This window comes from Manis pentadactyla, chromosome 11 (genome assembly GCF_030020395.1).
Source record: "Manis pentadactyla isolate mManPen7 chromosome 11, mManPen7.hap1, whole genome shotgun sequence".
In the NCBI taxonomy this organism is placed as follows: Eukaryota; Metazoa; Chordata; class Mammalia; order Pholidota; family Manidae; genus Manis; species Manis pentadactyla.
Genome location: NC_080029.1, coordinates 40,089,362 through 40,111,978, shown reverse-complemented (window position 1 = coordinate 40,111,978; position 22,617 = coordinate 40,089,362). Strand labels below are relative to the sequence as shown.

Here is a 22,617-nt window from a genome sequence, read left to right as displayed (position 1 = left end):
TCTCATCATGTTAGTTTTAGTCTTTCAAAGAACCTTTCCCTAGAAGGTCAGCACCATGGCTTCCAGTAGTTTCCAACCCACATTTTTTAGGTTCACTAAAGAAGCTCTGCTGCTTTCCCCTGATTGCCAATTTGAAAAATTCCAGAGAGGATCTCTGATTGGTCCAGTAAGTATTATATGTCAACCCCTAGCCAGATGGAGCATTGTGATTGGCAGGCCTATTAGAACTACAAAGGCCTTTGGGAGAGGAGCTGTTTTCCATAAGAAAGGGGAGGGGTGCTATCTGTAGTCAAGGGACAAAACAATATATGTTCCCTACAGATAAGGAAAACTCAATCTGGGTCCATAGCGTTTGGGTTGAAAGGAGTGTCTGCATTTGCGAAACACTGTCCCAGGGAGGAAGAATCCACTCTCAACTGAGATGGGAATGCTAGAGGAGAGCAGATTGGGAAGAGAAATAAATAATGGGCTCAATCAGTCCACTGTTGGGATGCAGCTGTCTTCAGAAATGTAGGAAACTTGATAGTTTGATGGTTTTTACAAAGGCTGAGTTTACATACGAATCAGAAGTCTGGGGCCGTCAGTGCTTTCCTTTTCAAAGCGTTTCCTGCCAGTAGTAGTTAGTGAATCCCACTATTCCATATACATTTCAAGAGTTTCTATTATGTGCAAGGCCATCGCATTACATTACATCGCCTCTTTTAGATACTACTACTGCTAATAATGCTACTATTCATAATGACTAACGATTATTGAGCTCTAGGTACCATGTTTAGCACTTTAAATGAAATATCTCATGTAATCTTCATAAGTATTATCCTCAGGTTATAGTAGGGAAATCTGAGGACCAAGGTCATGTAAGTGATGAAGCCAGTACTTGAAACCAGGTCTTTTGACACGAGGCGCCAAATCTATAAGCACTACTTTCGACAGTCTCTAGCTCTGTGAGTAATGCTTAGAGTTCCAGCTAGGCTGTTGCTACAATGCTCCTCTGAAGTAGTTTCCAACCTGGGAAAAGGAGAAAGCCTATAGCAGTGTTTCCTCCCACAGTCTTCAGTGCTTTCTTTGCTTCAATCTCAAGGTTTAGGATAAAGGAAAAGCAGTTCATCTCACAAGGTGATTGGGGTTGCCTGTTCAGGGACATTAGAAGTGTCTTGGTGGGAATAAGCAAGAATGTCAACTTAATGGATGACTTCTCAATGTAGTGCTGGCTAAAAATTTGCTCACTGACCATATTCATTCTTTCACCAGAAATTTCCTATTCTGTTAAAATGTAAAGATCTTGAAAGTTGCCCTTGCTCAAAGAGAGCTTCACTCGGAGTCTTGTAACTGGTTTAAATGTGGCCTGTTTCAATAAAACAAGAGCAGCATAACAACCCTCCTGCCAGCACAACATTGGCGTTGTCTGTTAGTGGACTTGCACTGGGTTAGCTCCTGTCAGTGACTGATACCATGATCCAGTAGATGACATGATTTATTTAGTGGCTGAATCCCTGATGTCTGTATATTAATATAAAGCCTGGCACTGTCATGGCCTGCTTTGGTCTGCTGGTTCCCAGGTGTGGTATCCAGCTGTTTGTCAGGCTCCTCCTCCATATCCCATGAAAATTGCAATTGTTATTTCCACACTGTGGGTTGCCTACTCAGTGCACTGTCCTAAAAAGTAGTAGCTGGAATGTTCCTTTTTATGTTTTTATTGAAAAAAGAAAAAGTGCTATGGGGAGTTAAAATTACTGAGAGTGTAAACAGCTGTTATTCATTGTATGGATTAACTGGAAAAACTTTGCCCACTTTTGATAGATTTGGGGTCAGATTACAAGATAATGCTTAAAAACTTCTTTTCACATTATATTACTCTTTGATGGTCATTCAGTCATTCTTCATTTACTTTAGTTGTTCAATAAGTATCAACAAATCCTTGTTACAGAGATGAGTAAAATGTGCCCCTAAAAGTGGGAGGAGTTCACTATCTAATGGAGGTGTTTACAGACTTGGCTTTGCAGCTTTGACAAATGCAGTGAACGTGGCTTACAGTTTCAGGCTCTCAGATCTTAGAATTATTGAAATAAAGGTAGTGTGTGTATATATATATAAAATCTCTCTTACCTCCCCCCACCCCCAGTGTTTTGTCTTTGACTTAGGGGTGGGGGTTGGGGGAGAGATATTAGAGCCAGGTGACACTATGAAGCACGCTTGACACTGATGAAGTAAGCAGCTCTGTGAAGAGCAGGGGCCAGATATTATTTATAGAAGTATTCTGACATTTAGTGAGAATTTGTAATATTTAGAGTTGGTGTCGTTCTAGATAGCTTTTCCAAGCTTTGAATCTGAGAAGGTGTAGTATTTTCTGTGCTTGCATGACAGTTCAAGCATAAAGAAGAATATAAAGCACTGGCTATCAAATCATCTAAAAGAAAATACTGGTCTGAATGATTGACTATGTACACTAGGCATGTAAATATTTTCAGACAGAACAGGATGAAATCTGTGTTTCTAATTGTGACACAGTTCCTTGAAAAATACAGCTAGGTGCTTAGAGATGAGGCTTTGTGTACAATACGCCTTTTTTTTTAAAGCACCCCCACCCCCCGCGAAATCTAAGGTATTGAGCGGGCCTTCGGAAGCTAAGACCGAACCCTGCAGCAGGACCGGAAAACTCGCTGCCGGAACGTTTGTGCTGCCGTGCTCGTCCCTAGCCGGTGCTCATTCGCAAAGGGACAGCCCCAGCCGAGGGCTTGTTGGTAGGAACCTGCTTGGCGTCGGGTCTTAGGAGAGCTAGGAAGTGGCTGTGTTTGTGGCTGAAGCAGGCGTCCGGGAGAGTCTGTAGGAAAAGGGCGACATGGACGATCAGGGCTGCCCTCGGTGTAAAACCACCAAATACCGGAACCCTTCCTTGAAGCTGATGGTGAACGTGTGCGGACACACTCTGTGAGTTGGGAGACAGTGGATTCATGGGGGTGAGAGGTGCAGGGTGGGAGGAAAGAGCCGAGAGATGCTAAGCGTCGGCTCCAGGGAGAAAAGGGCGTCGTTAGTTTCAACACTGGGGAGGAAAATGGGGACAGGGAACGTTGTTTCTGTAAACGGACTGTAGCCCATAGCCCTGAATCTCTTTGGCCTGCTTTGGACCGCAGGTTCTCAGATGTGATACCAAGCAGTTTGTCACGTTTCGCGTTCCATAGCCGATAAAAATCTCTGCCGTTTTTATAGGCTATGTTGTCATCTGGGGTCTAGACATATCACTGGTTAAAAGCGTGGGGGATCGGAGTATTTAATTTCACGAGAAATTTTTTTATTGAAAGGAGCCAAAGTGCTGTGCAATCAAAATTACTGTGAGTATATACCGCTCTATTTGTTGTGTGAGTTAATTTGAAAGCCCCGTCTGTATGCCCGCTTGTCCAGATGGAATTTGTTTAGATTCTCATTACTAAAAGGGCAGACTCTAAGCAGTTTATTTTGGAGATATAATAATGGCTGGCATTCATTGAGTGTACATTATCTGCCAGGCACTCTTCTAAGTGCTTTACCATGAGTTATATCACTTCATTCCGACAACAGCTCCATGAAGTATTAGTATCATTCCCATTTCACAGGGAGGGAAACTGAGACTGCTCAATGTCCCTTATGTAAGTAGATCTGGAACAGAAGATGTCTAATTCTAGAGCGCCCAGTTTTTGTGGGGGAGGGGAACGAGAGAAGTTGAGTTTGTTTATTTTGAAGAATCAAAGCAGGAATTGGTGTTTCTTGCCACATTTATGGTCAAATGTGGTTCTGCAAAGGTGATTCTATAAAGCACTTTGGGATGAAAGGTGCTGTATTATGGTGAGCATATACTATATTGCTGTGGTTTCTTAGAGATAAAAAATGATGGATAATCTATAGTGTGGTAGACAGTGTTTTGGGGTAAGCATAAATTCCATGATTAGTTATAAAGATTGTAATGGGATATTAACTTACTTGATTGATCTCTTCTTCTAATTTTTATTTTCCTTTGCATTATCCAGCAAAAGAAATACAGTAGGGCTGTATTTGAATGGTTTTAGAGTAGAAATAAGGCAAAAATAATCAAGTAAAATGCATGGAACAGGGAAGTGAGGTGAACACTGTATATGGGCTATTAGAGATTTTGTTCAGTTTCCCTTTATTTTTCTGTGTCAGGTTTGTTATAGGTGGTGCTCAAGTAGAGAGAATTTGCTTTTTTGGAAGGAAATTAAGTGCAATTTACTGGAAGAAATTTCTTCCTAGGAGAAATTAGCTAATCAGGGGAGATTATATTATTTCAGTAAAATAAATGGCATTTTTATTAGGCAAATTGTAAGATATCTATTTTTAATTAGAAATTGCTTTTGTTGTAGTCTCAATCCTTTTTGTTTTCTCATAGGAGTTAAGAATAGCCAGACTCATTCTGGTGGTGCATTTAGTTTGGTTTATTTGCTAAGCTGTTAGATATAGACCACACTTTTGTAGTCCCTTTTTTATTTGAAATATGAACAAAATGAATAAAAGACTGTAGGGTATTGGCTAGAGAACAAACCTCTGATTTTGAATTATTTTATAAGCTTTGTGGCTTTGGACAAATTACTGATTCCTTGTGTCTCATTTATGTGTGCAGTGGAGATAATAGCACTACCTTTATTATAGTGTTGAGAATTAAATAATTATGTAAAATATTTACAGGTGTTAGAGTTTCTGTCACATTATTCAGTATATATTGATTATCATATTATCATTATTTGGATGGTATGGGTGCTAAGCAGAAATGAAATTAAAACAAGATTTATTTGGTCTACTATGTAAGACTGTACAATAATGATTATCTTTAAATGAATAAGAGACCACAAAATGTGAATATGTGGCTTTAATTATAGTGACCCTATTGTAATTTTATTAATATGAACTTGTTATGTTCTCTCATGGGAATAGGATTATATGAATGTGCTTACTTTTTTTATTGTGTATATCTTGGTTATCTTTTCTAAATCAGTATGTATATGTCTTCCTCTTTAGGTTTAACAGTTGGATGATGGTATATTCAGGTATACTATAATAGATTAAACTAAAAATTTTTTGATGAATATTTAAATTTCTAGTTTTTCACTGGAATAAATGTCTCTCTGCCTATCATCTGTCTATCTATCTATCTATCTATCTACCTACCTACCTACCCATCTATCTGTATATCTCTTCAAGCACTTAAATGCAAGTATTGTATAAGATGTAATGGACAAACTGTAGGATAAATGCCTAGTAATGGAATTGCATGTGACCTTTAAATTTTGATAAATATTTCCCAGTTGTTCTCAGATTATAATAATTAAGCTCTCAACAACTAAGAATGTAAATTCCTCTTGTCACACATCTTTGTTGATATTGACCATTATTATTTTTTTAAAATCTTGCTGTTCTGATAGGTAATAAAACCTGGATTTTGGTGTGAAACATTTTTGATACTATGTTGAGTTTGTACAGCATGTATTTCATTGGATTGAACTTGGGCATTTTTATAATACACTTATTAGTCTGAAAGGAGCAGATTTTATTTAGCATTATTTATGTGTATTGATTATCTATTGCTGTGTAATGGATTACCCACAATAACAAACTTTTGAAATGGGCCTTTTATTGAATTTTCATGGGATTGTGAAGGCATATTGAATTAGATGGAATCAGTTATATTTAATTCTCATTTAACAAGAATCTTTAAAAAAAGACTAACTATAGTCTTTTTTTTTAATTAAAAAAATTTTTTTTTTATTTTGGTATCATTAATCTACAATTACATGAAGAACATTATGATTACTAGGCTCCCCCTTCACCAAGTCCCCCCTGCATACCCCTTCACAGTCACTGTCCATCAGCATAGTAAGATGCTGTAAAATCACTACTTGTCTTCTCTGTGTTGCACAGCCCTCCCTGTACGCTCCCTACACTATACATGCTAATCGTAATGTCCCCTTTCTTTTTCCCTGCCCTTGTCCCTCCCTTCCCACCCATCCTCCCCAGTCCCTTTTCCTTTGGTAACTATTAGTCCATTCTTGGGTTCTATGATTCTGCTGCTGTTTTGTTCCTTCAGTTTTTCTTTGTTCTTATACTCCACATATGAGTGAAATCATTTGGTACTTGTCTTTCTCCACCTGGCTTATTTCACTGAGCATAATACCCTCTAGCTCCATCCATGGTGTTGCAAATGGTAGGATCTGTTTTTTTTTTTTTATGGCTGAGTAATATTCCATTGTGTATATGTACCACAGAAGATGTGTATGTACCACATCTTCTTTATCCATTCATCTACTGATGGACATTTAGGTTGCTTCCATATCTTGGCTATTGTAAATAGTGCTGCCATAAACATAGGGGTGCATCTGTCTTTTTCAAACTGGAGTGCTGCATTCTTAGGGTAAATTCCTAGAAGTGGAATTCCTGGGTCAAATGGTATTTCTATTTTGAGGTTTTTGAGGAACCTCCATACTGCTTTCCACAATGGTTGAACTAATTTGCATTCCCACCAGCAGTGTAGGAGGGTTCCCCTTCCTCCACAACCTTGCCAACATTTGTTGTTATCTTTTCGATGATGGCGATCCTTACTGGTGTGAGGTGATATCTCATTGTAGTTTTAATTTGCATTTCTGTGATGACAAGCGATGTGGAGCATCTTTTCACATGTCTGTTGGCCATCTGAATTTCTTCTTTAGAGAACTGTCTATTCAGCTCCTCTGCCCATTTGTTTTTTATAATAAAGTATTGAATATCTTTTTTTTTTTTTTTTGTAGATAATTATTTTTTATTGAAGGGTAGTTGACATACAGTATTATATTAGTTTCAGGTGTACAACACAGTGATTCAACATTTATATACATGATAATTCTAGCTACCAGCTATCACCATACAAAGTTGTTACAATATTTTGACTATATTCCTTATGCTATACATTACATCCTGGTTACTTATTTATTTTACAATTGGAAGTGTGTACTTTTTTTTTTTTTTTTGAGAGGGCATCTCGCATATTTATTAATCAAATGGTTGTTAACAACAATAAAATTCTGTATAGGGGAGTCAATGCTCAATGCACAATCATTAATCCACCCCAAGCCTAATTTTCGTCAGTCTCCAATCTTCTGAAGCTTAACGAACAAGTTCTTACATGGAGAACAAATTCTTACATAGTGAATAAGTTACATGGTGAACAGTACAAGGGCAGTCATCACAGAAACGTTCAGTTTTGCTCATGCATTATGAACTATAAACAATCATTTCAAATATGAATATTCATTTGATTTTTATACTTGATTTATATGTGGATACCACATTTCTCTCTTTATTATTATTATTTTTAATAAAATGCTGAAGTGGTAGGTAGATACAAGGTAAAGGTAGAAAACATAGTTTAGTGTTGTAAGAGAGCAAATGTAGATGATCAGGTGTGTGCCTGTAGACTATGTGTTAATCCAAGCTAGACAAGGGCAATAAAACATCCACGTATGCAGATGATTTCTCTCAGAACAGGGGGGTGAGGTTCTAAGCCTCACCTCTGTTGATCCCCAATTTCTCACCTGATGACCCCCCTGCGACTGTGCCTGTCTTAGGTTGTTCCTCCCTTGAGGAATCTTACCCGTCTCTGGCTAACCAGTCATCTTCCGGGGCCATACAGGGAAATGTAAAGTTGGTAAGTGAGAGAGAAGCTTTATTGTTTGAAAAGGTTAGCTTTTTACTTCTTTGCATATTTATGCCCTGTGGCTTCTAGGCCCAGCATTTGTCTTGAGGTATCTTTACCACGTGGAAGAATTACGATACACGGTAAATTCGATATGAGGCACGAATTCTATTTAAGAGTTGTAATTAGGAAGGAAGAAGAAAAGCTATAGAAGTAGCAGATGGAAGAAAACATGGGAAGATTGATTATTTCTTTGACATATCTTCTTGTAGAGTAACTTCAGCATGTATAGGTTTTAAACTACTAATTAAATTGCACACACACATTAACATAATAAGAGTACAGTTACATAACCAAAGCAGACCTATAATTACCAGCCATCTCCAGTGAAACCAAGAAAACCAGTTAGGCACCTTAGGCATTTGTGAAAACTTATCTATGATATGGTGGATATTGTCCAACTGAACTTGAACAGTCTGAGAGAAATCAGACAAATTAAAACAACCCATTCCTGGGGACTGTTCACATCCCATATGTTCTTTTAACAGTAGATAGTCTGTAGTTGTAAGATTTTGGAGCGCTAGAATTTGCATTTCTCCTAATTCTTGGTTGAGTTCCAACAGTATAGATCCAGTCAAATTTGTTGTTTTACTGTATGCACATGCCAGGTTAGATATCTCCTTCTTCATTCCCATGGCAAGTCCAGGAACTGGTGGGATGAGTGCATCTACAGCTGTAGCAGCGTGTGGATCTTTGTTGGGGTGTTTTGATGATCATCTTCTGGTATGAGTCTTCCCGAGAGTGCTGATGTTGGAAGTTCTTTTTCATATCGTATCTTAGTTCATTTTCGGGGTAGCCAAATTAGGCTTTGATCCTCTGTATAAACAGAAACAGACCCTTTGCCTACACTTTTATATGCCCTTTATACCATTGTGTAGAACTCATTCCTCTGCCCATTTTTTAATTGGATTATTTGCTTTTTGTTTGTTGAGGTGTGTGAGCTCTTTATATATTTTGGATGTCAACCCTTTATTGGATCTGTCATTTATGAATATATTCTCCCATACTGTAGGATACCTTTTTGTTCTATTGATGGTGTCCTTTGCTGTACAGAAGCTTTTTAGCTTGATATAGTCCCACTTGTTCATTTTTGCTTTTGTTTCCCTTGCTCGGGGAGATATGTTTATGAAGAAGTCTCTCATGTTTATGTCCATGAGATTTTTGCCTATGTTTTTTTCCAAGAGTTTTATGGTTTCATGACATATTCAGGTCTTTGATCCATTTCAAATTTATTTTTGTGTATGGGGTTAGACAGTGATCCAGTTTCATTCTCTTACATGTAGCTGTCCAGTTATGCCAGCACCATCTGTTGAAGAGACTGTCATTTCCCCATTGTATGTCCATGGCTCCTTTATTGTATATTAATTGGCCATATATGTTTGGGTTAATGTCTGGAGTCTCTATTCTGTTCCACTGGTCTGTGGCTCTGTTCTTGTGCCAGTACCAAATTGTCTTGATTACTGTGGCTTTGTAGTAGAGCTTGAAGTTGGGGAGTGAGATCCCCGCCACTTTATTCTTCTTTCTCAGGATTGCTTTGGCTATTCGGGGTATTTGGTGTTTCCATATGAATTTTTGAACTATTTGTTCCAGTTCGTTGAAGAATGTTGTTGGTAATTTGATAGGGATTGCATCAAGTCTGTATATTGCTTTGGGCAGGATGGCCATTTTGACGATATTAATTCTTCCTACCCAAGAGCATGGGATGAGTTTCCATTTGTTAGTGTCCTCTTTAATTTGTCTTAAGAGTGTCTTATATTTTTCAGGGTATAGGTCTTTCACTTCTTTGGTTAGGTTTATTCCTAGGTATTTTATTCCTTTTGATGCTATTGTGAATGGAATTGTTTTCCTGATTTCTCTTTCTATTGGCTCATTGTTAGTGTATAGGAAAGCCACAGATTTCTGTGTGTTAATTTTGTATCCTGCAACTTTGCTGTAGTCTGCTATCAGTTCTAGTAGTTGTGGAGTGGAGTCTTTAGGGTTTTTTATGTACAATATCATGTTATCTTTAAATAGTGACAGTTTAACTTCTTCTTTCCCAATCTGCATTCCTTGTATTTCTTTGTTTTGTCCAATTGCCCTGGCTAGGACCTCCAGTACTATGTTAAATAACAGTGGGGAGAGTGGGCATCCCTGTCTTGTCCCCGATCTCAGAGGAAAAGCTTTCAGCTTCTCGCTGTTCAGTATGATGTTGGCTGTGGGTTTATCATATACGGCCTTTATTATGTTGAGGTACTTGCCCTGTATGCTCATTTTGTTGAGAGTTTTTATCATGAATGGATGTTGAATTTTGTCGAATGCTTTTTCAGCATCTATGGAGATGATCATGTGTTTTTTGTCCTTTTTGTTGAAGTGGTGAATGATGTTGATGGATTTTCGAATGTTGTACCATCCTTGCATCCCTGGGATGAATCCCACTTGGTCATGGTGTACGATCCTTTTGATGTATTTTTGAATTCGGTTTGCTAATATTTTGTTGAGTATTTTTGCATCTATGTTCATCAGGGATATTGGTCTGTAGTTTTTTTTTTTTTGGTGGGGTCTTTGCATGGTTTTGGTATTAGGGTGATGTTGGCTTCATAGAATGAGTTTGGGAGTATTCCCTCCTCTTCTGTTTTTTGGAAAACTTTAAGGAGAATGGGTATTATATCTTCTTTGTATGTCTGATAAAATTCCGAGGTAAATCCATCTGGCCCTGGGGTTTGTTCTTGGGTAGTTTTTGATTACCGCTTCAATTTCTTTGCTGGTAATTGGTCTGTTTAGATTTTCTGTTTCTTTCTGGGTCAGTCTTGGAAGGTTGTATTTTTCTATGAAGTTGTCCATTTCTCCTAGGTTTCCCAACTTGTTAGCATATAGGTTTTCATAGTATTCTCTAATAATTCTCTGTATTTCTGTGGGGTCCGTGTGATTTTTCCTTTCTTGTTTCTGATTCTGTTGATGTGTGTTGACTTTCTTTTCCTCTTAATAAGTCTGGCTAGAGGCTTATCTATTTTGTTTATTTTCTCAAAGAACCAGCTCTTGGTTTCATTGATTTTTTCTATTGTTTTATGCTTCTCAATTTTATTTATTTCTTCTCTGATCTTTATCATTTCCCCCTGTCTGCTGACCTTAGGCCTCATTAGTTCTTCTTTTTCCAATTTCGATAATTGTGTATAGTCTTTTAACTCCGTAGCTTCAAACAAAAAACATTTACACAGTTTCTGAGGGTCAGGAATCTGAGAATGAATGGCTTAGTCTGGTGATTCTGGCTCAGGGTCTCATGAGGCTCACTCAGGCTGTTGTGTGGGACTAGAGTATCTGTTTCCAAGGTCACTCATGTGGCCCGTTGCAGGAGGCATCAGTTCCTCTGCTGGACTCCCTGTAGGGTCCTTGTAATAGGTTTTCCTAGAATGAGTGATGAGAGAGAGAACCAGAAACCACAGAGCCTTTTATAATCTAATTGCAGAAGTGCCATTACCATCACTTCTTCTATATTATTAACCAGTGAACAACTGTTGCAATGTGGAGGGTATTTACACCCAAAAAGCATGAATAACCTGAGGTAGGGATCAGTGGGCCATCTTGATGCTGGATCCAGACAGTTTTACTCATTTTACTTTTTGTTCATGTCCTCAAGTAGCAAAGGCATTTTCAGTAGGCAAGTGATAGAATGAATAGTAGTGCTTCACAAAAGATAAGACGTATAAGATTATGGAAAGATTAATTAGGAGTACGACTTGTGGGAGAAAATACAGGCGTAGAAAGGAGAAAAGAGGTGAAATGTTATGAAAATACTTTTTTCCCTTAACTGATTGAGGAATGAATCATTTTCCTTTATGTACCAGTTCAATCCAGCAAACACTGAAATGAGTTGATTGCATGCTTATCAAAGAAGATTGGATTCCATGTTTTTTCTTTTTCTTTGTCTTTTTTCTTTATTTCAGGGATGAAGTTGTCTTAATTACAGAAAAGGGTAATTGTTTTCTTTGCTATCAGCGCCTCTTTAAGAAATGGGCCTCAATTCTGAAAGCATATTGAATTTTACTGAATTCTCATTTAACTACAGTCATTAATAATTTAATTTCACTCCCAGCTGTACTTGGCAAAACTTGTCTCTGGAAATATACATGTATCTGATTTTACTAAATCTACTTTTTTTCATTTTAAACATATGTAAGACACAGAGTAGTAGAAAAACTACTGTCATGTCCTGATATTAAATATAATATCATATATAAAAAATAATATCATATCCTGATATTAAAAGTCAATATTTTACCATATTACTTAAGATCTTTATTTCTTCCTTGCCTTTTTTCTTTGTCTCTGGTATTACTGGATAGTTTGTGCTGAAGAGTTACCAGTCTGAATTTTACTGATTGCATCTCTGTGGTATTGTTTAATATGTTTTCTGTATTTTCTCTAAGTTATTATCTGTATTTAAAAGCTTTCTCAGATTAAGGATCAATTTACTCATTGTTGGAAATAATAATTCCTAAGTGGTAGTAATTCATTTGTTTTGACTAATATATTTTTGTGCAAATTAGGAAACAGCACTTTGAATAGAAAAATTAGGAAAAGACACTCATTCTGGGTAGAATTAGAAAAAGGAGACTTTCTAGATATATTGTTAATTTCTAATTTAATTCTGTTGTGATGAGAACATACTTTATTAAATGTCAATCTTCTTAAATTTTCTGAAAACTTACTTATGGGCCAGCATATGGTCTATTTTGGTGAGCAATCAATGTACATTTGAAAAAAACTTATATTCTGTGGCTTTTGCATGTATTGTAAATGTCATTTAGGTCAACTTGGTTGATAGTGTTGCTCATATCTTCTATATCCTTACTAATTTGTTTTATCTATTCCTTTTATCAATTACTCCAACTAGATTGTGGATTTGTCAGTTTCTCCTTTTAGTTCTGTCATGTTTCCTGTATTTTGAAGCTCTTACTAGGTATGTGGATACTTAGGATTGCTCTGCCTTTGTGATGAATTTTTCCTTTTCTCATTATGAACTGTCCCTTTTTGTCTCTTGTAGTACTCTTTGCCCTGAAGTTTTTCTGATATTAGTATAGTCATGTCAGCTTTCTAAAGCTCACTATTTGACAGTATATCTTTTTCATCCATTTGCTTTCAACCAGTGTGTGTTTGGTAGACAGTATCGATTTGTGTCTTACTTTTTCATGTGGTCCAACAATCTCTGTCTTTTAATTGGCATATTAACCCCTTTATATTTAATGTGATTATTATTATCATTGGATTTAAGTCTGTTGTTTTCCATTTGGCCCTTTTGTTTTTTTTGTTCTTATTCCTTTCCTACCTTATTTTGGCTTACTTGGATTTTAAAGTATTGGTCTATTGACAGTAGCTCTTTATTATTATTTTATTTTAACTATTTTTTTAGTGGTTTCTCTAGGTATAACACTGTGCATCCTTATCAAACTCTTTTTATTAGAGTCAACAGCTGACACTCCCCATTTTCATTTCTCATTTCATACTTTACAAATGTGAACTATATAATTCTGTTTACTCACCCCTCTCATCCTTTGTGTTGATGAGATCATATTTTTTACTTTAATATATGATTTGTTATTGTTATTTTTACTTTAAGCAGTCAGTTGATTTAAGGAAATGTCAAAAATAAAAAAAATTAATCTTTTAAAAAACACCTTTATTGAGATATAATTTATATACCATAAAATCCACTCATTTAAAGTGTAGAGTTCATTGGCTTTTAGAGGTGTGCATCCTTCACCACAATCAATTTTAGAATATTTTTGTTACTTCTTTTTGAAACCCTTTACCACTAGCCATTATTCTCTAACACCCCCTACCCCTGTTGTCCCCAGCCCTAGGCAACTACTATTTCTCTCTCTATAGATTGCCTATGATGGACATTTCATATGAGTGGAATCATATAATATGTGGTTCTTTGTGATTGCCTTTTATTTAGTATGGTGTTTTCAAGGTTCATCCATGTTGTAGCATGTATCAGGACTTTATTTCTTACTGTTATTGAATACTATTCCATTTTATGGATATACCACATTTTATTTATCTTTTCCTTCATTAATTGATGGACCTTTGGGTTATTTCCACTTTTTGTTCCTTATGAATAATGCTACTATAAACATTCATGTACATGTTTTTATATGCAGAAGTGATTTTATTTCTCACAGGTGTGTACTTGGAAATATAATTGTTAGATTATATGTTAACTCTGTTTAACCATTTGAGGAATTGTAAGAGTGTTTTCTAAAGTGACTACATCATTTTATATTCCTACCAGCAATGTTATGAGTTTCCCTATATATTTTGCCAACATTTATTATAACCTGACTTTTTGATAATAACCATCCTCATGAGTGTAAACTGCCTCCTTATTTACCATTCTTGGTATCTTTCCTTTCTTCCTCTGGATCTGATTTTACAGTTATATTGATTTACTTATGCCTGAAGAACATTCTTTAGCATCTCTTATAGTGCAGGTCTGTTGGGGAAGAATTCTCCCAGAATTTTATCTGTAAGTTTTTTTTTATTTCACCCAGCTGTTTGAAGGATATTTTTGCTGACTATGAAATTATGGGTTGGCATTTCACCACTTAAAAGATATCATTCTGTTGTTTTCTGATCTCCATTATTTGTGATGAGAGGTTATCTGTTACTCATATCTTTGGTGCCCTTTACATAAAAACCTTTTGGGGCTGCTTTCAATCTCTTTATCTTTGTTTCTAGCAACTTTAGTATAAGTATAGGTGTAATTTTCTTTGTAGTCATCCTAGTTGAAGTTTCCTGAGCTTGAATCTGTAACCCAGTGTTTTTTATCAAATATGAAAAAATTTAGCTATTCTTTCTGCACTATTTTCATTTTTCTCATTTTGGAACTCCAGTTACATGTGTGATATTGTTATATGAGTCCTTGAGGTATTGTTATTTTTTCTTTAATCTTTTTTCCTTGCTGTTCTTCAGATTAGATACTTTTTGTTACTCAGTCTTCAAGTTCACAGACCCACCTGCCATTTCTAATCTTCTGTTAAACCCATTTGGTAGGTTTTTATTTGTTATTGTACTTTTTGTTTTATAATTTTTATCTTGTTCTTTTTTTATAGTTTTCATTTCTCATTAGATTTACTATCTATATTCATTGAGATGATATTTTCTTTAGTTTTTAAAATGTATTTTCCTTTAATTCTTTGAACATATTTTGTGTTAATTTTTTAAAAATGTTAAAATAGCTGACTTAAAGTTCTTGTCTGCTAGATCCAGTATCTTGTTTTAGGGTTGCTTTCTATTGACTGCTCTCTTTTTGACTGTGAGTCACATTTTTCTTTTCTTTTGTTTTTTCTTGTTTAGTGCTTTTTCAGTTGTTTACTGGATCATGTAGGGAGTACAATTTAGAAATTCTGGATTTTGTTATCTTCCTTTAAAGAGTTTAAAAAAAATTCTTGCAGATAGTTCAGTTACTGGTTGATTACCTTGAACTTTGTAGGCTTGGTTTTAGTCTTTGTTAGTATGGATCTATGGAGAACCCAATGTGTTTCCTTTATTGCAACTCAAACTCCAAATTTTTAATCCCTTGCAAAACTTGTTGGGGCTTGAGTTCAGGCTTTGTTAGTGTGAATCTAGAATAAGTGTTATTCTAGGATGTAATTCTTATTCTTAATTGAGGCTTGTTTGGTATCTCAGTTGAATGCTTTAAATGTTAATAAGGTGTTAACATGCTTTCTCTACTCTGGCTGGTGACAACTCCAAGTAAACACTCAATAAATACCTGCTGTTTTTCTCAGCGACTTTCTTGTAAGCCTTGATTGGTTTTACCCTGCGCTTATGGAGCCTGTTCCTTGGCCAAGGACTTATGGGTTTGCCTGCACAGACTTCTGGACCATCTACCTTCAGATTTCTACTGTATCAACTTCATTGCACTCTTATCTCTGAATATTCAGCTTAGCACAACCACTTTTACCTTCTTAAACTCTTACGTGTTTGGCCATGGTCATGGAAATTACCCCTCCATGGAAAGCTGAGGCAATTTTAGGGCTGAGGGATTACAGTTTTTGCACTGCTAATTGTCTGATCCTGTAAACAATTGCCTTATACATTTTGTTGGTTTTATGGTTGCTTATGGTGGGAATGCTAGTCTGACATCACTTACTCCATCATGTATGTTAGAAAAAGCTGACATTATTATTGAGGCATTTACTCTGTGTTGTCTAAGTTCTGTGTGTGCATGTCATTTTCTGTACCTCAAAATTGGCAATTGCTTGTGCCCCTTTGACATTTCTCTTCATAGTTTCTGATTATTACTTTTAACTTTCTTTTAGTGTAGCATTTTGAAGTTTATTTGAATATAATGCTGCAGAACAGCTCTAGAGAATTAATATCTCATGTTTTTTAATGGTAATTACAATGAAGATTTCAAGATCATTCTCCTAAAGGAGGTGGTTTTTGCTTTCACTACATATATGAGTTGGTATCCCAAGTATTTTAATATTCCAAATCCACTGAGTAGTAGAAAGAACACTGAATCGCAAGTTGGACAACCTAGATTCCACTTCCACCATAGACTGGTCAGTTTTAGGCCAGCCATTTAACTTCAGTTTGTTCATTTGGTTAAAATAATTTTTAGTTCCCTTCAATTTCTTAAAATTTTGATAATTTACTTAGAGTTAATTAGGAAATCATTGTAGTCAGTAGCTTCAGTCTTTGACCTTATGCCTTTAATGAAACTTCTTGATAAGATATTAAAATTATAGTTATTTTGTTATCTGTAATTGTTCTTTTGAAATAATGGGGAGTGTGCTGATCATTTTATTTACAGAATATGAGTACTTCAGTGTGGACTGATTATTTTATGGCTGTAATGTATATTTTTTAGTTTGACCAAAAGTAATTATTAGTGTATTTTAGTCTTTAAGATATAATGTGTGCTAATATACTCATTTCAGTTCCTTTTCCTATTGAGTGAAATTTAATGTTATAGTTTTTTAAAACTGATTACTAAGCATTTCATAGTTATGTTACTTGTAATGTTTGTTTTTGTATGTGTGTATATTGCTCTCTCCTTGTGCAGCTCTTTTTCTCTAATTTTTTTTTTCAGTGCTGGGAATCTTTTTTTTTTTTTAAGATTCATTTAATCTGTTGAGTAGTTTACTATATATTTTTTCTGTCTGGGAGGAAACTCTTGGGAGCTTTTGCCTACAGCTATGAGAAAGTTTCATAGAAACTTTGGCATCACGGATGGACACCCTTTAGGATCTCTTTCCCTGGAAGTTACATTATCAAATTTGTTTTCAAAGCTATCTATTAGGTGTTCAAACTTATTTGCTAAATTGCAAATTGTTTTATTTTTCAACAGCATGAAACAATAGTACATTAGTTTCCTTTAGGGATACAGATTGGCAGGATTAATTAATTTTCTTATTGTCCTTTTTTCTGCTGTGGGCATAAAATGCCTAACAATTACAAAATGATAGTCTGCCTGAGTTTGAGTCCTAGATTTGGTACTTATTCTTAGTTGAGTCATTTAGGGAACAATTTAATCATTTTATTTAAGTCTTTTATTTCCTCATCTGCACAGTGGATTTACCAGTAGCATATACCTTGCAGGGTTACTGTGAAGATTAGATGAGGCACAGTTCAAGTAAGTTTAATAATTCAGGTAAATTTAAGAGAAAACATTCTGTAGTTAGCTATAGTTATTTTCAGTATTCTAAGTGCAAAAAATAGTTTTTTGGTTAAATTTCATGAATTTTGTTTTGGCAACTTACTTTGTGTTTATTTAGCAACTAGTCCTTGAGACAGTAAGTAGAATGGGAATAATTGAATGGAAATTTAACCTAAGGATTTTAAGGTTTTTCTTCATTTCAGGTGTGTAAAGCCTATTTTCAAAGACAAAAATCTAAGACTCGGTGGTAATTTATTAGTTGTTAGTGTTACTAATATAAGTTTATAGTCTTTTTCTTCCACTCAATAAATTTTCCAGGCCATTGATTCCAAAACTTGCCTCATCCTAAGATTCATCTTATTCCTCTTTAAAATACAAATTTCTGAGCCCTACTATCGATTTTTGGGGGTGAAACCCTGTATTTCACACAAGCTATCTAGGAGTCTTGTGCTCAAGCAATTTTGGAAAACACTGTGTTGGGTGTACAAGGGTGAATGTGGCAGACATTCTTACTCTGCCCTCATTAGTTTTACAGTGTTTTAGCTCTTCTTTTGAGTTGGAATGAAATTAGTTTTCTTTCTTCTTTGCAAGGAAGAAAAGGAAGTTTAGAGTTATCAAAATATTTTTTGAAATTAAGTTGTGACATGTGGGCTTTATGCTATTGTTAAACAAACTATTTGTTAAATAGTTACTACTAGAGAAGCAGACACCTGAAATTCTGAAATCTAATTGTAACCATTCTGTAGGTTTAGGTAGAGGGCCTTTGGGTGGGTATATCCTAAATGTAGTAATTTTTAATGCAAGATTGTCATCAAGGGTACAGAAATGTTTAAGTGGTCCCAAATTTTAAAATATTTTTGTGGAGCAGCCACTGAAGAGGAAAGACCTAAATATTACCTTTAGGAAAGAGCAATGTGATGTCTAATTTGGCTGTCAGGCTATGGATGTAAGCTTTGCAAAAGTACATGCTGAAAGTGCTATTTCTTTGTCAAAAGGATTGACGGGAAGTTGGCAGACTCAGTTAATTTAAAATTGGAAGGAGCTTAGCCATCATCTTTTTAGTTCTATTCTATACCTGCCCCCCTTTTTTTTAACAGATGGGGAAACTGAAGAAAGGTTATATGATTGCATTGCCTACCTGGCCAACTCTATTTTCTTCTTTCTGTGTAAATCCCAGTTAGGAATTACTCAATTCAATTTGATCACATTGGCTAAATAAAATTTTTATTTATGGAATGCAACCAGATTGCAACTCAAAGCCATTTTATATAAAAATGAAAATACTAAAATATCAAAATCAATTTGATATGCTTAGAATAATTTTCTCTTTTATTTTAGTTTCCATGATGATAACTTAAAAAAGATAATTTAAACATTCAGTTATGATTTTTTCCACTTTATTTTGCCATATATTCTTGTTTGATAATGTATAGACAATGTCATAGTATTTGGTTTTTGAGGTATAATCATATGCTAATTAGGAGGCTTAAATATTGTATTTCTTATGTGATGAAATGATTTGGAGGATGACAGAGTATTTTTACTTTCCATATTTCATTTTTGACATTGTGTATCAAAAATGTATACAGTGACAAATATAGTTACTCCTTACAAAAAGACAAGAAAATGTAAAATTTAATGAATTCATTAGAATGTTTTGGGGCATCAGGTTTCCTTTTATTTACTAAGTTAGAATATGTAAAAAGAATTTTGAAATGAAGAAAAATGGTTGTATACCTCACTCAATTGTTTTTAGAACACAAGTATGATAGTGGCTATATCATTGAAAATTAATGAGGTCTCCATCAATATGGTGCAGTGCGTCCGCACCACTGATTTATATATAATTAATGAGCCTGCTTTTCTAATTTCAGGTAACTGAAGCAAACTGCATCTAGCACTAATTCTGATTTACTTACAAACAATTCATTCCATTAAAATATAAATGTCTTGAAATTTACCAATGTTAAGTATAATTTCTTCATAAATAATTCTACAGTGTTTACTTTCTAACTATAAGTGACTTGTCTCTAAACAGAGCATCAGTTTTTAGTACTGTATCAGATGTTACCAAAATATTTTCTGTTTGGTCTTATTTTGTGCTACTGCTCTGTGGAGCTGGGGTAGAAAATCTGAGGGTGGATATTAAAAAGTAATAGGATTGTGTTGTGACATGGTAGATGTTATATTTTGAGGTCTATTGGATCACACTTGACCATTAAAGGGCATATTTCTATTTTCTTTCTCCATTAGGAATTTAATTTTTAATGCCTGCATTTATTTTTAGTCACATTTTAAAATACTTTAAAGATGTCTGTTTAATTTGTTTAGAGGATAATAATGAAAACATTTTAACAACAGAAAAAATAGTAAATGATACTTTTACAGAGCATTTCTTTAAATTTTTACCATCTAATTCTGGTATGTGTGCTCACACACACAAATGAACAATTAGAAATTGATTTATATAATGTGCAATTATTATGGAACAGGAATTTGCTGAACTACATATTACTTTTTCAAAAAATGCTAATATTGCCAAATTAATACAATTGGTGTCTTAAAATTTAGCATAAAAATTTTTTATCTGTATTTACCCTATAATCAATCAACTGATAACAAAGAGTTTTTCTTTTGAAAGTTGAGGTTGATAAGCAAAATTTTAAAGTCAAAATTCTTACTGGTACAGTAGTTTAAATATGTTTCTAAGATCTAAAATGTAATATGTTGCAATGGATGTTTTTGCATTATTTAGATGATGAATGTCTTATTTCTCATAATTGTATCTGGCACATTCATTAATATTTAATTCCTTTGGGAGGTTAATTGCAAAAAGCAATCTATGTAATGTGCTGCAACTAAATGCAAAAACATACAATTTATAGAAGGGATGGTGTCAATAATAATAAATTGCCACAGCTAGTGTAAGTTTAGTGCTTGTAATCCACCCTTGGGAAATACATTATTTGTGTCTACTCTTTGCTTTATGTATTTTGGGTTTACATTATTTGGAATTAGGATAGAAACTAACATTTATTTTATGTAGAAGTTAGAATGTAACAAACTAGAAATTATTGAAAACATATGGCCAAAGTGGATTGATTAATAAATTACCTCACAGAGAACAATTACATGCATATGTAAATACCAAGGTTTTTTTTTCCCCAACCAAAAAGTAGACCTAGAAATTAAATCTGTGCTTTTTGATTATATTCTCTGTACTAATACTGTGTTCCCAATCACTGTATTCATTCTTGGTATTTTGGTTTCTAGATTATGCTTATAGGGAGATATTTTGGTGTAGTGATTAAAAGCATCAATTTTTGGAATCAAAGAAACTGAATTATATCCATGTGCTACCACTTAACTAGTTGTGTAACCGTCAGCAAAGGCTTTTTGACCCCAGATTCCTAAATCTCTAAAATGGTGATAAAAATAATACTACCCACTTTACAGGCTTGTTGTGAATAATAAATAAATGGCAATTTGTACAAACTGGTTGACATATTATGCTTGGCATATAGCCGTTTATATTTATTGGACACTTACTATTTTTATTATTAAGAATGGTGGTATCAATCTTAATTGTTATGTAGTGTTTGTAATAATAGAGAATTTTAAATATGTGAAGGGTACTGGTCAACCAGATGTAATCACAGTTAGCAATTTCCTTGCATATGCATTTCTCTTTCAAAAAATTAAATGGATTGTGCTGTATGAATTTCTCTGTAATGTAGTTCATTCATTCATTAATATATCTTTGATAACTTCTTATGTTTGAGCATATAGATATGTTATTTTTTTAAATGGTTGCAGATTATTCCACTTTTTGAAATGCATTATTTACTTAACCTGTGATATATATATATATTATATATATATATATAAATAAATGGAAATTTTGTTTCCAGATGTTTAGTTTTGTAATTTTTTCTGTGCCCATCCTTTGTGTATGTGCAAGTATAGCTTATAAGATACATTTGTAACAGCAGAGCATATGTTTAAAATTTTGATAGATACTACCTATTTTTTCTTTTTATTTGTTTTTTTCAGCTTTATTGAGGTAGAGTTATTATTCATTAAACTGTACATATTTAAAGTATATATTTAATCAGTTTTTACATATTTATACACCCATGAAAAATCAACACAATTAAGATAACAATCCTATCACCCTAAAATTTCTTTATGCCCTTTTGTATTCCATTTTTCTCTCTACTCCCACCCCCAGGCAACAACTGATTTGCTTTTTCTTGTCAGTTTTCTTTTGTTGCAATTTTACATGGAATTATATAGTCTATATTTCTTTTTTGCCTACTTTTTATGACAGTTATTTTGAGATTCAATTCACCTATCTTGTGTGTATCAATGAATGGTTCATCCCTCTTTATTACTGAGAAGTATTCTGTTATATAGATATATCAGTTTTTTTATCCATTCACCAATTAATGGGCACTTGGCTTGTTTCTGGTTGTTAGTATTACAAAAGAGCTACTTTGAATTTTCATGTAAAAGTGTGTTTGACCATGTGTTTTTGTTTTTTTCTTTGGATAACTATGTAAGAGTGGCATGGCTGGGTTGTATGGTAGGCCTGTGTTAACTTTTTAAGTTTTATAGTTTTAGATTTTACATACAGATCTGTGATCCATTTGGTGTTGAATTTTGTGTATGATATGAGGTAAGAGTGCTTTTTTAAAAATTAAACATTTTTTAATTAAGGTATTGATATACACTCTCATGAAGGTTTCACATGATCAACATTGTGGTTACTACATTCACCTATATTATCAAGCCCCCCCCCCACCCCACTGTCTGTCAGTGTAGTAAGATGCCACAGAGTTAATACTTGTCTTCTCCGTGCTGTACTGTCTTCTGCGTGACCCCACACACACCATATGTGCCAATCATAATGCCCTTCAATCCCCTTCTCCATCTCTCCCTCCTCCATGCTTCCCCTTTTGTAGCCACTAGTCCCTTCTTGGACTCTGTGAGTCTGCTGCTGTTTTGTTCCTACAGTTTCGCTTTGGTGTTAGACTCCACAAATGAGTGAAATCACTTAGTACTTGTCTTTCTTCACCTGGCTTATTTCATTGAGCATAGTACCTCTAGCTCTATCCATGTTGTTGCAAATGGTAGGATTTGTTTTCTTCTTATGGCTGAATAATATTCCATTGTGTATATGTACCACATCTTCTTTATCCATTCATCTAGTGGTGGACACTTAGATTGCTTCCATATCTTGGCTGTTGTAAGTAGTGCT

The 22,617-nt window shown here is 34.6% G+C and overlaps 1 protein-coding gene across 3 annotated transcripts in view; it reads left to right on the top strand.

The window, feature by feature from the left end:
- Positions 1–2,712: 2,712 nt before the first annotated feature.
- Positions 2,713–22,617, top strand: part of MNAT1 (MNAT1 component of CDK activating kinase) — a 255,557-nt gene continuing 235,652 nt past the window's right edge. For all 3 annotated transcript variants that reach the window (XR_008992475.1, XM_036919462.2, XM_057488402.1), the window contains exon 1: positions 2,713–2,928. Coding sequence is in view for 2 of the 3 variants with exons in the window: in XM_036919462.2 (XP_036775357.1) it covers positions 2,840–2,928 (89 nt within the window). In the remaining variant the exon portion in view is untranslated. The remainder of the gene's footprint in view (positions 2,929–22,617) is intronic.